Source organism: Pholcus phalangioides, unplaced genomic scaffold (assembly GCF_987345545.1).
Source record: "Pholcus phalangioides strain wild (caught in Gottingen) unplaced genomic scaffold, Ppha-v1.0 ptg000022l_1, whole genome shotgun sequence".
NCBI classification, from domain to species: Eukaryota; Metazoa; Arthropoda; class Arachnida; order Araneae; family Pholcidae; genus Pholcus; species Pholcus phalangioides.
In genome coordinates, this window is record NW_028301615.1 from 25514405 (window position 1) to 25537088 (window position 22684).

The 22684-nt window shown below is 41.6% G+C and overlaps 1 protein-coding gene across 4 annotated transcripts; it reads right to left on the minus strand.

Moving 5' to 3' along the window:
- Nucleotides 1–517: 517 nt before the first annotated feature.
- Nucleotides 518–20727, minus strand: LOC149070073 (uncharacterized). 4 transcript variants are annotated; one of them, XM_089250223.1, is made up of 5 exons: nt 20613–20727; nt 14062–14268; nt 10438–10641; nt 9867–10077; nt 518–2756 (listed from the first exon to the last, which is right to left on the minus strand). In XM_089250223.1, the coding sequence occupies exons 3-5, from the start codon at nt 10473–10475 to the stop codon at nt 2079–2081; spliced, it is 927 nt and encodes a 308-aa protein (XP_089106349.1). In that variant the 5' UTR covers nt 10476–10641; nt 14062–14268; nt 20613–20727; the 3' UTR covers nt 518–2078. The 4 variants fall into 4 exon arrangements, with proteins under 4 accessions (XP_089106349.1, XP_089106351.1, XP_089106350.1 ...); XM_089250225.1 differs by lacking the exon at nt 20613–20727 and adding an exon at nt 15289–15516; XM_089250224.1 differs by lacking the exon at nt 20613–20727 and adding an exon at nt 15034–15370.
- Between the last annotated feature and the right edge of the window lie 1957 nt (nt 20728–22684).

Here is a 22684-nt window from a genome sequence, read left to right on the forward strand (position 1 = left end):
ATAACGAAATTTCGTTATAACGAAGTGATTTCTCCGGTCTCTTGGAGTTCGTTATAACGGGATTTGGCTGCAGTATCCACGCGACAAGCTTTCTGCATGCTTTTCATCCCAATAATAGAAATCCTCTCAACAAACGGGTTGCCAATCAGGAGTAAGGGATAAAAATAATTGCAGAAAAAACGATTTTGTTTGTAAAATTCAAACTATGGATGTCACTTATAGCGGGCACAAATCTGCGCATTTTCTGAGCCATTTTACTGGTGCGGCTTATACACCGGAGTGTTGTCCCTGGAGCGTCCCACGACGTTGCAGTTGACCATTCTGTTGGCCCTTGAACAGCGAAAAGTTGGCCACTCCTGGGCCATATATTAACATTATGGAACGTGCATCTGGTCCTTAGAGTAATATTATTATATATGTGATTATCACTATACAGGACGCGCGTTCATTGTAGAAGCAAATAATTCAAAAAGTACTCACATATCCATGCACTCAGAAGCAATAGAGAGAAGCCAAATGACCAACTATAGAATTTATTTATATTTCTTTAATACATTTGGATAAAATCATAATTTTGACAACTGTGACCTGCCAGTACTTTGATGAAATAACTATAAAGTACCATGCTGAAATCGATTTTACTGAATCGAATCTCCTGAAAATATGGATAGAGAGTGCAATATAAAATTTCTTAACAAAGAACTTAAGTTCAGTTTCTAAAATGATTATTCAGAGAATCGAGAGATTAATTAAAATTAGTATTCGATTTTGTTTTTCTGTTGACAAAATCAAAAGACATTCACAGAAGCGTAACGTATACTCACATGGCAAGTTTTTATAACTTCATGTTACCCGTTTGTTGGCGGTATGATTCCATTTGATATGATTACATACTAGAATTCATTACCCGAATATTTGGCGTAGGATTACATAACCAGTGATTTACACATACATTTATCATCAGGCATCGAATACCCTCTTGGGGGTTTATTTCAATGCCGTCATTAATTTTATGTGCGTTTCTGGTTAAATTAAAGAAAAGAAATAAGAAAAAAAAAGAAACAATTTATAACAGGAATACCTTTTCGTATTTTCAATTGATTCATTAAGGTGTTAAATTGATTCATTAAGGACCTGTAATGCTGTTAAGACGGCCCTGGCAACTACTACATAACCGTAATGCTCACACTTCGTAAACATTCCTTTGGGGAATATCTAAGAAATTGTGGTACGCATGCCAGAACGTGTATATGTGTTACCACTAACATATTTATGACGTCAGAGTTATGGTTTTGTGCACTAGTGGTGCTGCCATCTTTTCCCACCTATTTTGAAGCATTGGTGTCGAAGCCAGGGGTGCAGTGGGTGCTCGAGCACCCACAGAATTTTGTGGAACAGGTTTGAGCACCCCCCAGAATTAAATCGCAAATGTCAATTCCCTTCATAAATCTCAATCTAAGCATCCACAGTTCTAAAACACTTCCAACTCCTATGTTTTGAAGTGAAAATGCCAAAAGCCTGAATTTTCAACTTTATGTAATTGCTGATCCCGCTCTGCTGCATTTCCAGATTATCCTTCACGGAGAACGCTAGCATGTGGAGCGCAAACTAGATTTAAGTTTCGAAACTACAACGTTCTTAAAACGTCATATTTTTCACCTGGTGGTAGAAATTTAAAATGAAAGTCTTCAAGTAGAGGGGAGAACTCATTTTGCGACTTAGTACTCTGTACCTAGATTCACTATTATTCGATGACTAGAGGCTTCAGTTCGATTTGACTATGGTTAGGTTACTCACGAATGTCCTCGATGCAAAACCCTGAGGAAAAATAGAGGTATAATCTGAGGTGTTTTGAGAGGACAAAATAAAGGTATTCCTGTCTCAACGGTGTCCGAAAATAAGGACAACGTTGAAAGTTATCGTCATCAGATCCTTCCAACTGAATTCGAGTCGGAAGGCTGGTTCTGTCATGGAATCGACCGTCAGACGGTCTTATTTGACAGTTTTGTGTTCTTGTTCGCCTCCTTGCATTCCGGCGATCCGGAGTTCACTGATGATCCAGATCCCGGTTCGTTTTGTCATAGTATTCTTTCGTTTCCGTTTTCATCCGTCTGCATCTCGGTCTTGGGGCAGCACTTGAACAACGGCATCATCTTCGTGCAGCGTTTCTTCCCGTAGTTCTTACAGGATCGTATGGCGTGATGGTGTTTATGGCCATCAGTACTGGCGTGATCGGTGAGCGATGCGCAACACCTCTGCGCCTGAAGCAATTGTCTTTTGCTGTATTGTTTGCAGACGTTTCCGTCGATAGCCATGCATGGATCGCGGTTTTTATTGTTGTTTCTCTCCTCTTCCTTTGGTGTCTCGGTTGTTGTCGCTTCTTCGTTCGGCAAAGCGCCGTCCACTTCGTTAGTTATTGCACTCGTCCCTCCTAAATCCCCTTCCTTGTCGATGTCTTCAACGGAATCTTCATCTTCAAGGCTTACGCCCATGATGTAATTCAGTAGGGAAGACAGGATACTGTTCTTTTTCTTTGGTAGGACTCCATCTGGTTCCACCGAGCTCGACTCGGTCTTGTTTTGTTCACCTTCAGCGAAGCTGCCGTTGGAGAAATCGACGATCTTGAAGGTAACGTTTTCGCCCATCGTGAAATTCTCGAAGAATTCGTAATAATCAACGTCCGCTCTGATTGTGGTCGATTCTTCTGGCGAAACAGTTGAATTGGTTGGGGTTAGCATAGCAAAGTCGTCTTCAACCTGTTGAAGATGCGTGAAAAAATGAAACAGGCATAAGTATGAATTACCCTATGATTATTACATGAATATATATATAAATATTCACAGAATGTAATCAAAGATATCCTGTGAGTTTGAGTCGCGGTAAACTTTGTGATTTTTATGAGAAATTAACACGTAAATGCGATATAAGGCTCTATTCGGCACGCGTAAAGGCTCCATTCGGCAAGGTTTCTTGTATAACTTGATGCTAATCCGATTAACATTTCTTTAATCATTGGAGGAAGAGGAAGGACTGTCTATGTACTAGAGAATGATACCGATGAAGGAAAAGGGTTAAAACAAATGAGACAAACAAAACTCAGTTACATCAGTGTTTCTCAACATTTTTACGACCGTGCCCCCCCCCCCCCCGGACCATATTTTCGTCTTGTGGCCACCGAACCTCTCCCCAAGCGTGGGACTAGAGGAGTTGATCGCCCTTCCAAAGAGCAGAAAATTCGTCTGTCCCGTAAAATACGCGATGTGATTCTATGCACCTACACCATGCCCCCCCCCCACATCCTTGAGCACTGCCCCTAGGCTGAAGTTTTTAGCGGCCCCCCACCCCCCAAACAAAACTTTGCACGGGTCCTTCTATAGTGAATTTATAGCATGAAAAAACAAAAAATTATAGCAATTATTTCGGGCCCCAGGACTGGAGTCCTGTCAGCCCCACCCTTGTGGGGGGCCATGACTTACATAGTAAGTCGCTTCTGCTTCACCGACACATCACCTGGATCATCCTGGTTCCGCTTCATCCGCAACTGAAGATGTCTGCCTTTACTCAAGTTGCATCTGAAGATGTCGACCTCATCTCGCTTTGCAGTTGAATCTATTTTCACTCAATTCGCAGCTGACGAAGTCTGACTTCACTCAGGCGAGGATTCGGGGGGGGGGGGGAAGGAACGATGGGAACGACAGCTTCTCCCAAGAGCCGGATAATATGGGAAATTTTTCTGTCTCCAAACATACGGACCTTTCAAATTAAGACACATTTCGCCCTTCCCACTACATCGTCCTGAATTCACACCTTATTCCCCCCTTCAAAGCAGAGGCGAGACTCTCTATTTGAGAAATTTATTTTCGAGTAAATCTGTAGTGCATAAAATTTTTATAAATTGGATTAGCTCAACCGGACAAGCAGGATAATCTCGTTAGACCCCTTCTTGTGGGCTTTTGTGGATAGTACCGGGGACAGCTTTTGGGCTGCGTGAACTATGCGGCCGCACAGAGTGACACTATAGAAGGGGCGCAAAATCAGAGATAAAGAAAAAAGTAATTTCTAGATAAAATTTGTAAAAAAATGTTTTGTAAAACTTAGATTAGGAATGTATTTAATGGTGGAATTCGCAAAACAAAAAACTAATTTTTTAATGCAAATATACGAGTTTTTCGGGTGATTTTACCTGTGCGGGTTATACACAACCGGGGTGGGGAGACACCTAAGAACGAATCCCACCATGCGAGACATTCTTTAGATGTCTCGCGTGGTGGGAATTGTGTCTCGAGCCACCCCTGGATAGTTTTAATGTATTGTATAAAAACAAGTAGTTTTTCCATCACAGTTCTATCTCACGTAAATAGCTCAACCCGCGTGTGGGGGTTTTCCACAGTGGCCCCTGAAACTACCTGCTATGGCTCCCCCCTTCACTTAGGTCTCACCCGTGGCACTCCTTTGAATATCCGTGTGGTTGATTGAGAACCACTGAATTACATCATGGAAAAGTCACGATAAATGTCCTCCCGACAAATCGCGCGTACGTGTGATCGTCACGGTCATAATGCCGTGGAAATCGAACGATTTAAATTGAGTATAAAATCGATGATGAATTTTATCTGATTTATTATTGACTTCAATATGTGACTTTGGATGTGTGGGCACCAAATGTGGTTGCCGGAGGTGATAATGACATTTAAATTGAAGTAGCTATTTATCCATAGTTAAATTTTATTTGACTCCACTAAGACTGTTCAATTCTAGATACGGTTAAATATACGGTTTATTAATTAGAAGAAACACACGGCACGTTAACACATATATACGAAATAAGAATACACGGACACACAGTTAAAAGACATCTCTACTCTGCAAGAAACCAAAGCCTTCTCTCCCAAACAGCGGAAGAGAGGCCAAGAAAAGGCGCGCACACATAACGAGGTGTTGGCAGATTTATGATATTCGAAACCAACACCTACACACTCTTGCCGACAGCATCGCCACAGTACTCCCCCACGAGTCCGAAGGACGTTAAGCTTGATAAGGTGTTACAAAACGGACTTTCCGTCCGAACCTCGTGACGAAGCCCTGTGGCGAGGCTGGGGCATTACATATAGATGATTTGCAAACATTAGATTCTTTGCATTCGAGAGAATTAAACAAAAATGCAGGTTTTAAACGATCAATAGAAATACACTTAGATTCATTATTGATACGCAAAGTAAAAAATTTATCAGTCCTATTCAAAACTTCATAAGGTCCTTGGTAAGGCTGCTGTAGCGAACGCCTTACAGTGTCAACCCTCACAAAAACGTGTGTGGATCTGGCCAAGTCCTTGTGCACAAAAATGTTTTTTGAGGAATGATTGGACAAAGGCGAAGGACGAAGCTTTGACATAGTCATACGCAAGTTCGTGACATAATCAGATTTTGAGGTGTGCTTACCAGAATCTTTGAAGAAGTCTCCTGGTAACCTCAGAGATGTTCCGTAGACCATGTCCGCCGGCGTAGCACCAAAATCAGGTTTGAAACTTGAGCGTATCCCGAGTAGAATGGTAGGAAGAACGTCAACCCATCTTTCAGTGGCGTGACACATGATGGCAGCTTTCAAGTCCCTGTGGAATCTCTCGATGGCTCCATTGCTTTGTGGGTGGTAAGCGGTAGTACGCACCCTGTCCACACCCAGCAACTTCGCAAGAGATCGGAAGAGTTCAGATTCAAACTGAGAACCCCTGTCCGTAGTAATGCGTTCTGGAACGCCAAAACGGGAGATCCAATTCGACAGGAAAGCGAATGCCACAGTTTCAGCAGTCTGATCGGGTACAGGAATAGCTTCCGGCCATCTGGTGAATCGGTCACTGCAAGTCACAACGTAGCGATTTCCTTTACTTGGTGGAAGTGGACCCACGATGTCAATATGGACATGCGAGAACCTTGCGGAAGGTAATCCGAATGCACCAATAGGAGAATGTGTGTGACGACCAACTTTGGATCGCTGGCAATGGATGCAAGTTTTGCACCACTCTTTGCAGTCCCTTTCTAAAAATTTCCAGATGAATCGTCTGCGAACCATTTCAGTAGTAGCTTTGGCACCAGGGTGGGAGAGGTTGTGCACTGCATCAAAAATAGCGCGGCGAAACGTTGACGGTACGTAAGGTCTAATTGAACCAGTGGAAACATCACACTGTAGAGTGACTTCAGGAGAACCGAAAGTCATTGGTTTTAACTCGAGACCTGAGTCCATTTCACGAAGTAATCGCAATTCTTCCTCATCCTGAGCGCGAGCCATCTCGGCGAAATCGATACTAGGAGGTATTTCAATTTCCGATATTCTTGAAAATGCATCGGCTACTGCATTTCGATCGCCTGAAATGTGCTTGATACGGGTTGAAAATTGACTAATGAATTCTAGATGACGAATCTGCCTAGGTGAACATTTTTCACTTTTTTGGGAAAATGCATAGACCAATGGTTTGTGGTCTGTGAGAATTTCGAAGTCAGATCCCTCCAGCATATGTCGAAAATATTTAATTGCTGAATATATCGCTAGCAATTCTCGATCGTACGCACTGTATCTGCGTTCAGCTGAAGTTAGCTTACGCGAGAAGAATCCTAATGGCTGAGTTTGATCATTAACTGCTTGATTCAAAACTCCGCCAATCGCGAAATCAGACGCGTCGACAGCTAGAAGGAGATGCGCACTTGAAATAGGATGAGCCAATAGAGCAGCATTGGAAATCATTTCCTTGCATGACTCGAATGCAGATTTTGCTTCCTCAGACCAGACGATTTTTGTTTTATCCCGTTTTTGTTTGCCTTTAACTAGATCATGCAAACATGCTTGCGTAGAGGCAGCGTTTTTCATGAAACGATGATAAAAATTTATTAGTGCCAGAAAACGTCGCAGCTCATCGATTGTGTTGGGCAATGGATAGTCCAAAAGTGCGGTAACACGATCCGGCAACGGGGAAATGCCCTTTTCTGACACAAGATGACCTAAAAACTGAATTTCTTTGAGTCCAAATTGGCATTTGTCAGGATTGAGAACTAAACCGTATTCGCTTAGTCTCTTGAACAACACATCGAGATCTTGTTCATGCGACTTCTCATCAGCTGACGCAACAAGAATGTCGTCTAAGTAAACATAGCAGAAGTCGAGATCCGAGAGGATGCTGTCAACGAATCGTTGAAATGTTTGTGCGGCGTTCCTGAGCCCAAAGGTCATGAAAACATACTCAAAGAGACCGTGCGGTGTAATCACAGCCGTCTTGGGAATATCACTTTCTTTCACAGGGATCTGGTGGTATGCCTTTACAAGATCGAGTTTAGAAAATATTCTTTTTCCAGCCAGACCGAAAGAAAAGTCTTGAATATTGGGAATAGGATAACGATCAGGAGTAGTTACGGCATTCAACCGACGAAAATCACCACATATGCGCCAACCACCTGTCTTTTTTGGGACTAGGTGGATAGGACTAGCCCAAGGGCTTTTGCTAGGACGAATGATGCCTTGCTTCAAAAGCAAGTTAAATTCTTTCTTGACGGCAAAAAGTTTTTCAGGAGAAAGACGTCTAGCCTTTGCGAAGACGGGAGGCCCTGATGTTTCGATGAAGTGGATAATGGCATGTGGTTTGGGTTGAGAATTTAAGACCGAACCAGTGAGATTTGGGAACTTGGTCAAAATTTTATGGTATGTAGTGGCACCAGAAACTGTAGTTAGACCGAGAGAAGGACCAGTGGTAACGACACCAAGAGAGTATAGAGTTGTCAAATTATCAACCAACCGGCGATTCTTGACATCAACAAGTAAACCGAATCTCTCCAAGAAATCGGCACCCAAAATAGGACTTGTGACGTCGGCCACTAAGAAATTGAATGAGAATATTCTCCTCAGTCCGAGATCAAGTTCAAAATGCTTAGTTCCATATGTGTGAATTTTAGTGCCATTAGCCGCATATAACGAAAGGTCGTCAGGCTTGGAAACTTTGGCAAGTGATTTAGGAAAACAGCTCACAGCTGCACCACTGTCAACAAGAAAACGAATTTTCGATTTTCTATCACAAATGAATAAGCGACTTTGAAAGTGGCAATCTCCGGCCGCCGCTGTAACAGGATTGCCCACTAGTTTTCCGAGTGTTGGCAAGGTGAAATGCAACGATGTGCTTTTTCACCATATCGAGCATGATACCAGCACAATTTGCGTCGATCGGAGCGATCTGAAGATTTTTTCCGCTCACGAGTTTTCGAATTGTTTCGCGACCGACCTCTGTATTGGTTTCGAGAACGAGAGAGCTCTTCGACTCGTGTAGCGAGCGATGCAATTTCTTTTTTAAGCTCATGCAACTCTGAAGAAGGCAGAGGAGGTTGAGACACCTGAGAAACGACAGCGTTGAAACTCGAAGCTTCTAATATGCGATCAGCTATCTGAGCTAAAGAGTCAAGAGGATCCCGACAAATCGACAAAATTTGTTGAACACTGACGGGTAATCTTTGCTGCCATAATGTGCTCAAAACATCATCACTGATTGTGTTATTCGACAAGTTTCGCATCTCACAAAGTAGCTGGGACGGTTTTTTGTCGCCTAGCTCGCACTCATGAAAAAGAGATTTCAAGCGAGCAGTTTCAGATTGAGCAAATCGAGAAAGAATACGTTTCTTTAGAGTCTCATATAAATCGTGTGTGGGAGGATTACGTACTAAATCACTCACGTAAGACAAGATTTTTGTGTCGAGAACGGAAATCACCGAATGAAACTTCGTCTTATCCGCGGTAATGCCTGCCGTGATAAACTGGGATTCCACTTGAAGGAACCATAAATCAACGTCGGCTTCCCAAAATGGAGGCGCACGGAATGAAACACGTGAGACTTCGGTTCCCGAAAGGGAAAGTTCAGTCTGACTAGCAGTTGCTTGCGGATTTGCCATAGCGAAAGAATGAAGACGGCAATAGTCCTACGAAAGAGAGAAATATTCACTCACCACGAAACTGAAATTAAAATCCACGTTGCAGAGAGGTATTCATGATTCGTTGTAACGTACGAGGCTGAACTGGAACAGTGGTTTCAGAAGGTAATATCCGATAGTCCTGAGTCACCAGTTTGTGGGCACCAAATGTGGTTGCCGGAGGTGATAATGACATTTAAATTGAAGTAGCTATTTATCCATAGTTAAATTTTATTTGACTCCACTAAGACTGTTCAATTCTAGATACGGTTAAATATACGGTTTATTAATTAGAAGAAACACACGGCACGTTAACACATATATACGAAATAAGAATACACGGACACACAGTTAAAAGACATCTCTACTCTGCAAGAAACCAAAGCCTTCTCTCCCAAACAGCGGAAGAGAGGCCAAGAAAAGGCGCGCACACATAACGAGGTGTTGGCAGATTTATGATATTCGAAACCAACACCTACACACTCTTGCCGACAGCATCGCCACAGATGTTATATTCGAATTAAGATTTAATATGGAAAATATAGGATTATATGCTTGATTTCCGATTGTATACGTAGATTTGTGATCTCGCAACTGATTTTATACTTAGATTATGATTTTATAGTTGTTATGATTGTAATGTATCCTTTTTTATGAAAAAATTGCCAGAGCTATCCAGTCCGTGTGGACAATGAGCCGATATTGCCATATGGTGATGTGCCCTAGTATCTTTCGGTTTGACGGTCATTGGAGTACGCTAGGAGGGGGATGGTTTGGGGTTCTAATCCCCCCCCCCCCCCAGAAGGAAAAAAAATCTGAAAATCCCCTCGAGAAAATTCTGCGTACGCCTATGGTCACGGTACATCTTCTAAGCACAATCAGGTGCCACATAATGTAGTAATTTAGTTACACATATAAGGTGTCACTCACGTTAACGTGTTCGCCTGTTGAGTTCGAGTGTTTGATCGCTTCTTCGGGTATCTCTTCATCCAGGGCGTTGATGGCGAACGTAGAGTTGGTGGAGCAGTCGGTCCCGCAGGGGCTTTGGAAATACGTGGACAGGACCGCAGCTTGGACAATCGGCTGGTCCTCGTGAATGATGCTCAGAGGAAATGGAATGTAATACGTCAGACGGCCACACCTGTTGAGCAGGGAAAACAAAACGTATATATTCAGTTAACTGTGTTAACACAGCTCAAAATTCGATCGTAAAATCAATCGTAGACTCATATGTACTACCAATTCGTTAGAAGTTCCACGAAGGAATATGAACGAGGTGCATATATGGTTTAGTAGACTCATATATGAGACAGTAGACTTAAATGACAGCCATTTAGCCATTATGTATCAGTTGTTAGGATAGCCCGAAAATAAAGATAATTTCAATAATTGTCCTTGAAATTGAAAAATGATTTGATGTCGTGACTCATGATCATTGGTTTTCATCCATACGATCCATATAGCAACGCGCATTGAAAAAAGATACGATTCGCACACTCACTTGTCATAGACGAACATGTCGTCTTTACCACCTTGCATGACGTTCCAGACCCGTTCCTCGTCCGTCTCCTGGTAGACGGGAAAAGACACGCTGCTTTCGAGTTTGTGTATCAGGGATCTGGACAACTTACCTCTGGAATTCACGATGATGAAAGAGAGCTCTTTGATGCCGTAATCTATTAAATGGTGCAGCAAGGCCTCCAACCTATAACAACACAACAGTCATCACTATTAGCCAGTGTCGTCTTAATGCATGGGCCCAACCGGGTACTGCCCGGGGGCTTCACAAGAATAATATCTGGTTGAAATTCTCCAGAGTAAGCATGTAAATTTGCCTGGTAGGACATCAGAAAAAGTGGTCCCCACCCCCCTCATGATGCTCTTAACCCTTTCAGCGGCAATCCCGACATATCTCGTCAAACTTGATCTGTTTTTTTATTTCAGCCACCCCGAAATATCTCGTATTCTAAAAACGCGTTGAAATTGTTTTTACTGTAAAACACGTTTTACATTCCCCCCGCCCCCCCCCCTACTCTAATCAATTAACTGCCATTGGGCGGAGTCAGCTCTCGTTCAAGATTAGATAAGAGAAGGAGACAGACAAGGAAAGGAAGAAATATACACTCACAGAGTTTAAATTATACAAAAATATTTTTTTTTCCAAAAAAAAAATTATTTCTCTTTTTAGAAAGCCACATACATCATGGCTAGTGTTTTTTATAATAGTTAGGGGGAAAAAAGTAGTTGATTATCTTGTGGGGGAGGGGGAAGCAGTTATCAGCTCAGAATCGGGAAAAAAAATTCTTGAAAATAGGTGGCAATTCGTGAAGATTTTGCAATTTCAAATGTGGCAGTTAAAATGCGGATCAGGAAAATTTAAAAAACCGCTTAGAGGGTTAATTCGGCCCTGCAATTGGCGTCACCCGAATCCCCGGAAAATCTATATACAGTCAAACCTCGTTAATGAGTCACTCTTGGGAGAACAAAAATATGACTTGGTAAGCGGAGTGACTCGTTAAACGGAGTAAGCCATAGCTGTTCCAATTCCTGCCTGAGGACAATTGGGACTCCCAAAAAGTGGCCGGGTAAGCGGAGTGACGTGTTAAGCGGGTGACGCACTAACGAGATTTGACTGTACTTATAACATGTCGATAACGGGCACCCATGCGACCAAAATTTGTGACCGCTAACGGGGAATGTCCGCTAATGGAGGGGTATGATGACGATGATGATGATGACACGACCCTCGTTTATACGGCTTTTACATTTATACAACGTTTAGCTTTGGTCGCAATTGGTTTCTGTTAGGGCTGGGAATCGATTAAAATTTTCAATCAAAAATTTTAAATCGAATTTTAATCGAATTTTTTGTCTCGTAACTATATAACATTAATTTATGCTGTAATAAAAATATATTTTATTCATTTTTTTTTTCACCAGATGTAAACAAATGTAGGAATACGTAAATTAAGAAATTAATTAACTGCTCGCTTGAATCAATTTAAAATGCTTAACATATTTTGCCAAACTCTGGAGGTTCTTCCCTTGGATCTTGTTTTTTTTCAAATCGGTTATTTTAGGATGAATCACTGATTTCGAAACTACTTTCGGTTATACTGTTGCTTGTTTCAGTACATAGATAACCCCCGCCCCCGCCTAAATTGTGCACGGGAGGAGAGGAGCTGTGATGCTGCCAAGAATAGGAAAAACTACTGTTCATCGATTTATTTACATCGCTTATTAAACGTTAGTCTTCGAACTCAATTTGAAACTGAAGTCACCAGCTTTCGTTGATTCAAATTGCATTTCACCATGCCGAAAAATGTGGTCAAAATATTGATTCAAATATTTTTAAATATATATGGTCACTTATCCAAAATACTATACGTAGGTAGATAATTTAAGGCATCCAATTGGTTTTGTTGAACAAATCGAGTTAAATTTCAAACTTTTAAACAGATTTTAATCGAAAATTGATCGAGTCGATTAACTCATTTAAAATTTTTAATTACGATTAAAGGACCCGATTAATCGATTGATCGGACCAGCCCCAGTTCCTATATATTTTTAATGTCCAAATATATATGTTACTCTCTAAAAATGATACACCGGTGGTTATGTATAATCACCAATCGTTTCGATGAAGAAAGTTTCAATGAATTTCACTACATTTACAATTTTTACCGGCGATTATGCATAATTCACAAATAACGTCTGATGAACATACAAAAATTTACAACCGTTTCTTCTCTTCGTTAAACCAATTAATTATTTTTGCCCGTACGTGATACGTGCACTGCACGCATTTTGCAATAAAAATCGAATCAAAATAAGTGTGAAGACGATAAAAACATTCATAACACTATTATCAGTGGTGTAATGTTGGCTTTCTTCACACGTTATCAACAAGCAAAACCAACATTACCATTCGAATTCACCATCCTGGACCGTAATTATGTTCAGTTAATTAATTAATTATATATCATATTTACCAACACGAGCTTGGGATTAAACATAACTTTAGTTTAAAAAAAGTCTTTTCACGGAGAGCACAGGCGATCACTTCAATACGATTTACATAACATGACAGAATTCAGGCATTTTATCCTTTCACTTGACAATATGCAAGACAGATGCCAGCGCCAGTACAACTCTAACAACATAAATACGTTACCGATTCTTTAGAAATTCAGAGTCATTTTGTAGAGATGCATGTACGGTTAAATATCAACTATTTAAGTTGCAGTAGTGAAAAAAAGACCCCCCTCCCCCCCCCACTCCACCCTTGAAAAGTTCAGCGTATGCTATTGGTTGCTTATCTTACGTAAAGATGATTCTTGAGGAATGCGAGTCGTGTTTTCGAGTAGTGCTGCCATCATGGTCCCCACAAAGGTGGGGGGGGGGGGGCTGACAGGGCTCTAGCCCTGGGGCCCGAGCAGTTCTCACCATTTTTTGCTTTCTCACGCTATAAATTAACTACAGAAGGGCCCCGTGAAAAGTATGACCGGGGGCCCTTAAAAGATTCCAGTCTGGGGGGTCCCTCTCCAGGATGTGGGGGCCATGGCTGCCATTTGCATTTTAAATTCGGAAGTAACAAGTCAGCAGGTACAAATTATGGGTGAATTTTAAATGTTTTTGATTGCTGTCTGTGCAAGGGATCGGCTCGCATTCGCAAAAAAAAAAAAAAAAAGACTACTGCTACCTGTCAGTGAATCGGTACATGCAGGAACGTGTTGTGTTTGTGTGCACATATACAGGCCGAATTAGGACTTACAAGACACCTTGAAGAGCCCTAACGTACTTATGTTGTCAGATTTTTTGCTTGTTTCATTTTTTGCTAGTGCTGTCATCTGTCTTCCACATTTGAAGTGAGAACGGTAAATACCTGCAGTTTCGTGTCATGAAAGCATCGGGTTGAAGGTCTGTCTGCTCTCTGCGGAGAGGCTTTTTCAAATGGTAGACAGGCTCGTATCGCGCCTAGAAGTTAAGAAAACCAAACTTCAGCACCACTACTGGCTACCAACTGAGTTCGAACCTGGATCCTCAGAGAGTCCAGCACGATGCCCACACGACCTTATAGCAGCTAGAAGGAAAAAAAAAATACATATCGATCTCACACACTCACCTGATGGCCTGCTGCACACAGAAAGGTCAGGAAGCTTGCAGGAGAGCAACCAGCGTAACATTTCCCCTCGTTTCTTCCATCGGTCTGAGTCCGCCATGGACTGACCACGGCGGTGCCTCAGTACACTCCTCCGGTTTCGAGCTGGCACCAGCTAGCATTAGACATGCTAGCGTCGCCAGCAGCCAGCCACCGGCTGACATGGCCTACCTGCAAACAGATCAAAATCTTAAAAATAACTAGATAATAATGATATTCATACACAAAAAATCGCACTTGCATGCAGGGGCGCATTTATGGGTTTTTCCGCCTTTGGGGCTACACGAATTTTTACGTCCTCCTCCCACTCTAGTCTAATCTTTTTGACCACTCATTACTGAAATTCGCCACCCTGTGCTAGAGGTGCCGGCATGAAGAAAATATGGTGGGGGAGCTAAAAGTTGCTGGTCCTCCCGTATATACGGGACTCAAGACTCGATCACGTAGGCAGGAGAGGGGAAGCTGCTTGCATTGTTTTTTTTTCAGAAATTATTGGGGGGGGGGGCTCAAATGGCCTCAGCCCCTAGGTTCTGGTGCCTATGCCCTACGCTATAACCCACTTGGTCTCTCCTTACTCGTACCTTGTGCACGTACACCTATGTTTCTAAGTCACGCTTTTGGTCCCTCCCATGGTCACACACACTCGCTAGGTTACTCTTTCAGTCATTCCCATGCTTGCGCACTGTTTTGGTCACTCGCATGCTTGCACATTGATTTGGTCACTGACATGCTCACAGACTCTTCGAGTCACTCAAATGCTTGCACACTGTTTTGGTCACTCACATGATTTGGTCACACTCTGTTTTTGTCATTCGCATGCTTGCACACTCTCTATGTCACTCTTTTGGTCACTCACTGACGTAGTTTCTTGTTTTATAGGTCATTCACACGTTTACACATGCTCTTTGTAATTTTTTTGGTCATTCATATACTCACACACGCTCCAAGCTTATATTTTCCTCACTCACGTACTTGCAAACTCTCTAGGCCACTCTTTTGATCGCTCAGGTGACCTAGTTCCTTTCTGTCTCGGCAGAGACGAATTTATTTAAGTTCAATAAAATTTTACTGCCGTTCTCCCATTCTACTAGTTTTCTTAGCTACTAATTTCTCAAACAATGTCGACCTGGGCTACAGCCCTCTGAGAGTTACGCCACTGCTTGTATGATTGATATCCAGAGCCTGACTTGCCTTTCGATGTATCGGATAAAGCCTAGCGCTATTGACTTCAAAATGTACGATAACCTCTCCATATAATGCGCGTACGTATATTGAGTGGGAAAGAAGAAGAAGAATAGCGCGAGGCCGAACTCAAGTTCGAAGTCCGAACATGGCGCCAGATAAATGACCGCCGATCCAAGAACATTTTTTCACGGAAAAGACCTGAATAAACATTTAGATCGATATCGCATTGAACCTCACAAATATTTGCTGTCGTTTTAAAACTAAAAATTTCGGAAAGAAATTTCTGAAGAGGAAGCATTTACTTTGTCCATTTCATCAGAATATGACGTCAAGTCATTACACATTGAGCGTAATATATACATTATATAGCAATCACACAGCCATGTGTAACATAGCTATGTATTTGCTATCATGCCCTTAAGAAAGTGTTTTGTATACGAATACATTTGGACAGTGAAAGTTCTGTAATGATTTCCATTGAAATTTGTTTCGATGTGCACAAGGGCGTAGCGAGGGCCGAGTGGGGGGACTTGGGGGGGGGGTCTGGTCCCCCCCCCCCCCCCGAAATGTGAGGAAATGACCGAAAAAAGGGAAAAATGATGGCCAAATCCATTGTTCTGTCACTTTGGTCCCCTCCCCCCCGAACGAAATTTCTGGCTACTCCCCTGGATGTGCATGTTCATATACGATATTCTCTGTGGGGCGATGTAGGGTGAAGCCTGCTCATCCTTTGCGTATGTAGGTTTGATGCTTGCTCGCATAGGCGTACGCAGGATTTTCTTAGGGGCGGTTTCAAAACATTTTTCTTCTTAAGTGTGTGTGTGTGGGGGGGGGGGTGATGTTTTTTCCTGCAAAGAAACACTATAATCTCGTTCCCCGTATGTTATGCACACCAATAACCGCATGATATGTTTTTAGGTTGATGGCAAAGGTCGAGGGTCTGGGAGGGTGGCGCCATGTTTTTTTTTCTCAAAGTACATATTTTTGATGACAATGACCGCAAATGGCGTTTATTTTGATCACGAACCTGCCAGGTTGGAGTCTGTCCCAAGTACTGGTCTAAAAACGAACAAACACACTGTGCGTCGCTGAAAGCGGACGTTGTATTTTTATGGAGATGAATAATTTCCAATACACTATACGCAGTTCTTTTGATGTCCTCCTGAAACTTTCGACGAATGGATGAAGCAACAACGGACAAAATGTATGGTTTCAAGATGATTGAAGCCGCTATTCATTCTATCAGATCACCTCAATTCGCAAGTTGTCCCGTGACTACCTGGGAAAATCCGACTTTTCATTGAAAGCCCGGACACCTACGTATGCTGTAAATTCTGCCGCCAAGCCTTTATGGGTATTCGGTAAATGTGCAGGACGTCCCATAAATTCGTAAATGGTTTAAAAATTCATAAAAATTGAAGGAATTGATATGTTTGAATGGGGCTTGCAAAAAAGTTATTCTCACGAAGGAGAAGTTTTGTTTGGTGCGGGGAAAAAAAAAGTTTGGCTCAAGTTTTTCCCGTGAGAGAGAGCGCTGCACTAAAGGAAATCACAGAAACTAGGACCGGAACCTTTCTTCAATCTCTTTTGTGTCCGAAACGTTAACGTTTGTAAAACTTCAACCGGCGATTCGTCGCTGAGGTGAAGTTTCACTACTAGTGCTTTATCCACCAATGTCAACATCACAGTGAAAACCTTATGTAAGTGCCAGTAAGAGGATAATTCAGAAATGACCTGTTAATCGTACACCCTGCATTTTATAGGACTCTGATTTGCAGATTTCCTGTGATTTGCTTTCGTGCGGTGCCACCTATCAAAAAAAGTTTTAAGTATTTTTTCGCGTCCCAACAAAATAAAACCCTTTGTGGGAGCACTTTTTCGCAAACCATGTTAAAATATTCCAATTACTTCGATTTTTACGAGCAGCAAAACGACCAGCCACTTCGCGTACTGGCCAGATTTCAGACATTTGCAGACCAGTCACAGACATGAGCGGTTACAGGCTCCTTGAATCTTGTGGAGAGGGGGTTGACACTGGGCATTTGTCTTCCCATTTTCTGCTGTTTGACCAATTACACTAGTCTGCAAAATTTTTCTAATGTGGAAAAATTTAGCTGTTCTTAATTAGTTTTTGTATGCTGATTCCAGATCTCACCTTAACAAAAATGGCCATCACGTCTAGTTTTTGTTTTTTGTTATATGGTATTTAATTTTGAATATCTTTCAAAATGTACATATTTAGGTTATACATGCGAAATGTACTAGGAATAACATTTCTAATTTGTCCATATAAAACTTGGGGAATGGCAACACTGATTTTATTTCTACTTGCAACCGGATTCTCCGGTTTTTTTTTAAATTGAAAGAGAAACACACGCTTTACATTATGGTCGTCTTATTTCTCTTATTAAGACACAATCATAATATTCTTTATGGGCATTGTATAACATTTTATCATGTGTACATATATATTATTCGTAATTGCATTTTTAATCGGGTTGCTGTATTTTTGAAATATAATGACATCCATATTTGTTATGGACATCTTTTTCTCAGCCACCTCGTTGGGCGTTTTCCCTGTTGTGGCGTTGTATTTGTATCTGTACATTTATGTACAGCCTTTTAGTCCAAAAATTGAGCTAAGTCAATGTCGCAGATGCATTAATGTTCCAAATAAGTTTTTTATATGTTTTGTTGCCAGCACTTCACATTAAATTGGGGCTGATCAGACGTGTACGCAGGGGGTCACGACGGCTTACGCCCCCTCCCAAGACGATCAAAAATTAAAAATATTTTTGTAAAAAATAAAATATCGAAAGACTAAATATGTGAAAGACTACTAAATTACCTTTCTCAGGTATTTTAATCAATTTCTGTTATAATTTAAATGTTTTTGATTAACCTTCAAAAACATTAATAACTAATGTTTTATGTGGAAGAAAATCATTCTGAGTACACCCCCCCCCCCCTTAACCTTTTGTGGCCCCTCCTAAATCGATCCTACTTACGCCCCTGGCCCCTGACGGAAAACATTGTGAAGGCTATGGACAGATCTGTCCCAGGTTTTTCGCCCCTAAATATTAAATGAGACTTTCTTCGAATATAGTTGTTTCTAGAAGAAAAAGTATCTGTAAGTCTTCACAAATAAGGAAACTATCAAGTGATTTTGTTTTCACATCTCTGCGATGAAGGGGTTTTTAGGGAATCGAGGCAGGTGGGATCCTTCAATGATGAGTGATTAAAGTTGAATTCTTTCAGAAAGAAGACAACACAATATATATGAGAGAAAGAAATGAATTATTTTTATAAAGGAATTACTGGAAGAATTGGTATAGATTCCGTTTTGCGTGTATGCATGTGCACTCTATGGATATTGCATGTATGTGTATGAGGGAAGAACGAGTGTTTTGCTATTTCACGTATAACGATGTATGGATATAATAAAATAACTATCGTAATCAATATATTATAATTTGTTACTAAGAATACGCCCATTTTCAAGATTTGAATGCCATTTTTCTCTTATTGTATGTGTATTGCAAAATGTGGCCACCATGTAAACGGGGAAAAAAAAAACTATACGTGATGGAGATTTTTTACAATCATATTTGAATTCAGCACCGCAAAATTAGTCTAAAAAAAAATCTTCTTTTACTAATGCTAGAAAAAGTTGAAAATTGTTGACCATTGTTATTGCCCACTATACGAAATGCCTAGACTCAGGACATTGGTCGTTACATTCAAACATAACTGTCATACAACAATATTGATTAACAATTCCCCCAGAACACCAAGGCCCAAAACTAAGTGGTTCTAAACTTGTAGCCCCGTTATTCTGGGGGGGGGGGGGGAGAGAGATTAAAGGTGTAAATCAAGTGGAAGGGGGAGCCACAACAGGTGGTTATGGGGGGCCACAAAGAGAGCGATGAAAACAAAAATTCAGCTGCAAAGAAATAAAACTTCAAGGTAAAATATAGTGGAAAAAGGAGTGACAATTTTCAAAATCTATCATAATTTACCGTGGAACACGAAACAACGCACAGTTCGGCCCCTAATGTACATAACAGGCCTATATTAAGAGATTTGAAACCATCATTTTTGAGAGTAAGTATACAAATGAGGAGTTTATTTTCAAAAGGGAGCATTTCCAGTTTTGCTAAATATACAGTAGAAGTAAAAAGCGTATTCTTCTAGAATTCAGTTTCATTACAAAAGTAGAAGAATAATGAAATGTCATGTTTCAACATTCAAGAGAGTTATCCACATTTGAATTTTGAAAATGTTCCGTGAAATGAAAGAAAACTAGAGGAAATTTTACCTATTGATTAAAATTTGAGCTGGTAAAGTCTGAAAAATTGGAAATTTCCGTCACAGGTTTGATTTCAGAAGATTTTAACTAGCCCAGGAAGGTACTGTTACTGCCCTCTCATCATGAAAATAAGAAAGACGATCATTCTGTAGTGGACACTCCCAGTAGTAGACACCTCAATTAACGGACATATTTTTTTGTATTACATCGACGGGACTCGATGTATCTTACTATTTATCAATGGACACTCCTCGTTAACGAACAAAATTTTCGGTCCCATGGGTGCCCGTTATCGGGAGATGAAAAACACCGAAGTGTACGAAAAAGGTAGATACGTTTCCTTTTGTCAGAAACGACTTACTTTACATTGTAATATCCTATCGAAAATATTCCCGTTTGAATAATTCCGGCTGCATAATCTCTGACAGAGCTTATCCCACAGATTTATAAACCATTAAAAAGTGCATTTCGGAAAAAAGTGGATATGTGCCCTTTCGAAAATAAGCTCCTCAAATATAAGCTATTGTTCCTAGCTAAGTATAAGGCTGCCGAACATCACTCTACCCTGGGGCCCATGATGGTAAGTTAGCCCTGCATAACCCCCCCCACCCACACACACACACACACACACACACACACAAAAGGGAATCTCTACCCACGGGAATCCGGAGATCAACCGCATTCATAAAATTTTTGTTCACAATTTACTCATAAAATCAATTCAGTGAGCAGAAAGTGTCTCGCTTCTGTATGAAGAGAGATAGAGGAGCCCCCCCCCCCACCGGATAAGTCAGAGGGGTTTCTAAAGGAGACCACGGGCAAAAAAAAAAAAGTCAAGAAACAGTACAATAGAGCCTTATCATTTCTTGCAGATCGATCGAATGACCAGCCGATTCCAAAGTTCACCGAATCCAATAATGGTTGCCCTTCATTTTCTTGAAAAAAACATATTCCTTCCTAAACAACGACTATATCCTTTCAAGAAGCTATTGTTGACGTCATTAAAAATAGAAATACTAACCTTAAAGCTCCGTCGTCAGATACTTTCTTGTAGTTCCCCTACTAACGAAATATGTATGTGTGTATAAGAGCCGGAGAAAAGACGTCTTATCCGTGTTCGTACTCTGGTAGAGAATGTTTTATTCTTGAGTACGAAGAAACTGTTGACGTTTGACCCATAACGAAGCGCTTCCCCGTTAGGAAGAACGTCACGTGACCAATTAAGATTGAAAACAAAAACAGTTCTGTCAGCTCCGCGGATGTGACCTCTGACCATCTCTGATACGCTCATTATAAGAAAAAAAAACAGAGAGCGTTTTTGAGAGAGTTTTCAGTATCGTCACAGCAACAGTGACACAGTGACGACTACGCCGTTTTTTGAGCTCCCGTGATGACCAAAAGATACCGTTGGTGGTGTGGAAATTTTGTGATAATGTAATTGGGTGAACGTAGTTTGCACTTTTTTCGTGTCACAACATTCATTACTGCCATGATTAGTAGATTAAAATATATATATATATATATCTTACGATCGTCAGAAACATTTGGGCAAGCAAAAAAGCATTGCAACATTGGGTGCGCCACCTTCCCTGCTTGCGTTAGCGGGGTGCGACGACCGAGGGGCCCCGTGCTCAAGAGGATCCCTGCACTAGTAATAATAGAGACGAAAAAAACAGTATTGATTACGTATGCAGGGTGTATAGGCACGCACGGCATTTTACTGGCGAACTGTTGATGCTAGAGACAGAGCCGTCTTAAAAGCACCATGGGCCCCCAGGCCAAGTGGTTTTTCTGAGGCCCTAGCTGGAAACTTCTCGAAACATTCAACTCGTTTTTCTGAAGCCCCTCTTCTCTTGAGGCACCCGGGTGGGCCCATGCGTTAAGACGGCACCGGCTAGAGGCATACTTCCAATTACGAAAAGTGTCCAAATAATGCGTACAACTCACGTGCATCATTCTTGTTGCAAGGGGTTGTATAGTTATTAAAAATAAATAAAAAAATAACTTTTTTATACGGACACCCTGTGCCCAAAAAACTCAATTAGAAAGTTGTTGCCCAGTCCCTTGTGATGCCATCAAAAAAAAAAAAAAAAAAATTCCACGTGGGTGAGTGCAATATTCGCTGAGATATTCGAATTCGAAAAATGGATGAAATTTGAAAATGAAAAAAAAACAGCATTAAGTATGGGTAAAACGGTTTACCAACATTTAATGATGTTTTCTCTGGAAAACATCGTTACTTCGTTTTTCCCACCTTTGCTGCGATCTTCCTTCTGCACACGAGGCCCGAGTGTAATGTTGTATGGTGGTGGGCGCTGCGTGGAATGTGAGAGGGGGAGCGTGGGCCTCGCGAGCCTCGCGGCTGCGATCAGTGCCCTGGTGGCTGCCGCCCTGGGAATATGCGTCGGGGGGCTTTGTGGCGGCCGGGAGGCGGATGTTGCCAACGTTTCCGCTTCAACCCACCCGTTCGGTAGGTAACGGGCAGGAAATCGCCAAAGCTATGGGCTTGGATTGTCGTCATGCACAATTAGTATTAGTGTACAGGCACTGTTGACAGCATCGAGTTACGTTACTCGGTTGTATTTGATCATTTGAGTCGCACCACGATCATTTTCTGCACACGATGGCTAATTAGACCGGGACCTATACAATTTATTACCGATTCCGAACGGCAGGCTCGTTTTTAGACTCATCGAAGGGTTGGTGCGCTAACCCCTCGATGGGGGGACTCCCTGCGGTAGCAATTTTTTCTGCGGTCATGTCGCCGTTTCTGTTGTACCGCTGTTGCAGGAAAGTGTTCTGACAAGGGACGAACTCGCGACAACTCTAAACATCCTTTGGTACTTTAGGCGAGTATCTTACCGACCTGGGCTACCGCGTCCTCGGTTGTATTTCTCCTTTATTTGCAAACGCTCGTCTGAACCAGTTTTTCCGGCACTTCAGTGTATAGAATTCTTATTATGGATTTCGCGTTATATGTATACATGTGTATGGTCTGAGAATCAGACCGTGTGCGACCTATAAAAACTTTTGATTAAGGAAATGTGCAAACATAGCGCGGATACGGGTTGGACGCGAATATGATGGGCTCAC

Coding starts and splice junctions, on each gene's coding strand:
- LOC149070073 (XM_089250223.1), bottom strand. CDS start 10,475: ATGCAAGGTGGTAAAGACGACATGTTCGTCTATGACAA. Junction 10,078..10,437: donor GACATGTTCGTCTATGACAA/GTGAGTGTGCGA, acceptor CCTGCTCAACAG/GTGTGGCCGTCTGACGTATT. Junction 2,757..9,866: donor CAACAGGCGAACACGTTAAC/GTGAGTGACACC, acceptor CATCTTCAACAG/GTTGAAGACGACTTTGCTAT.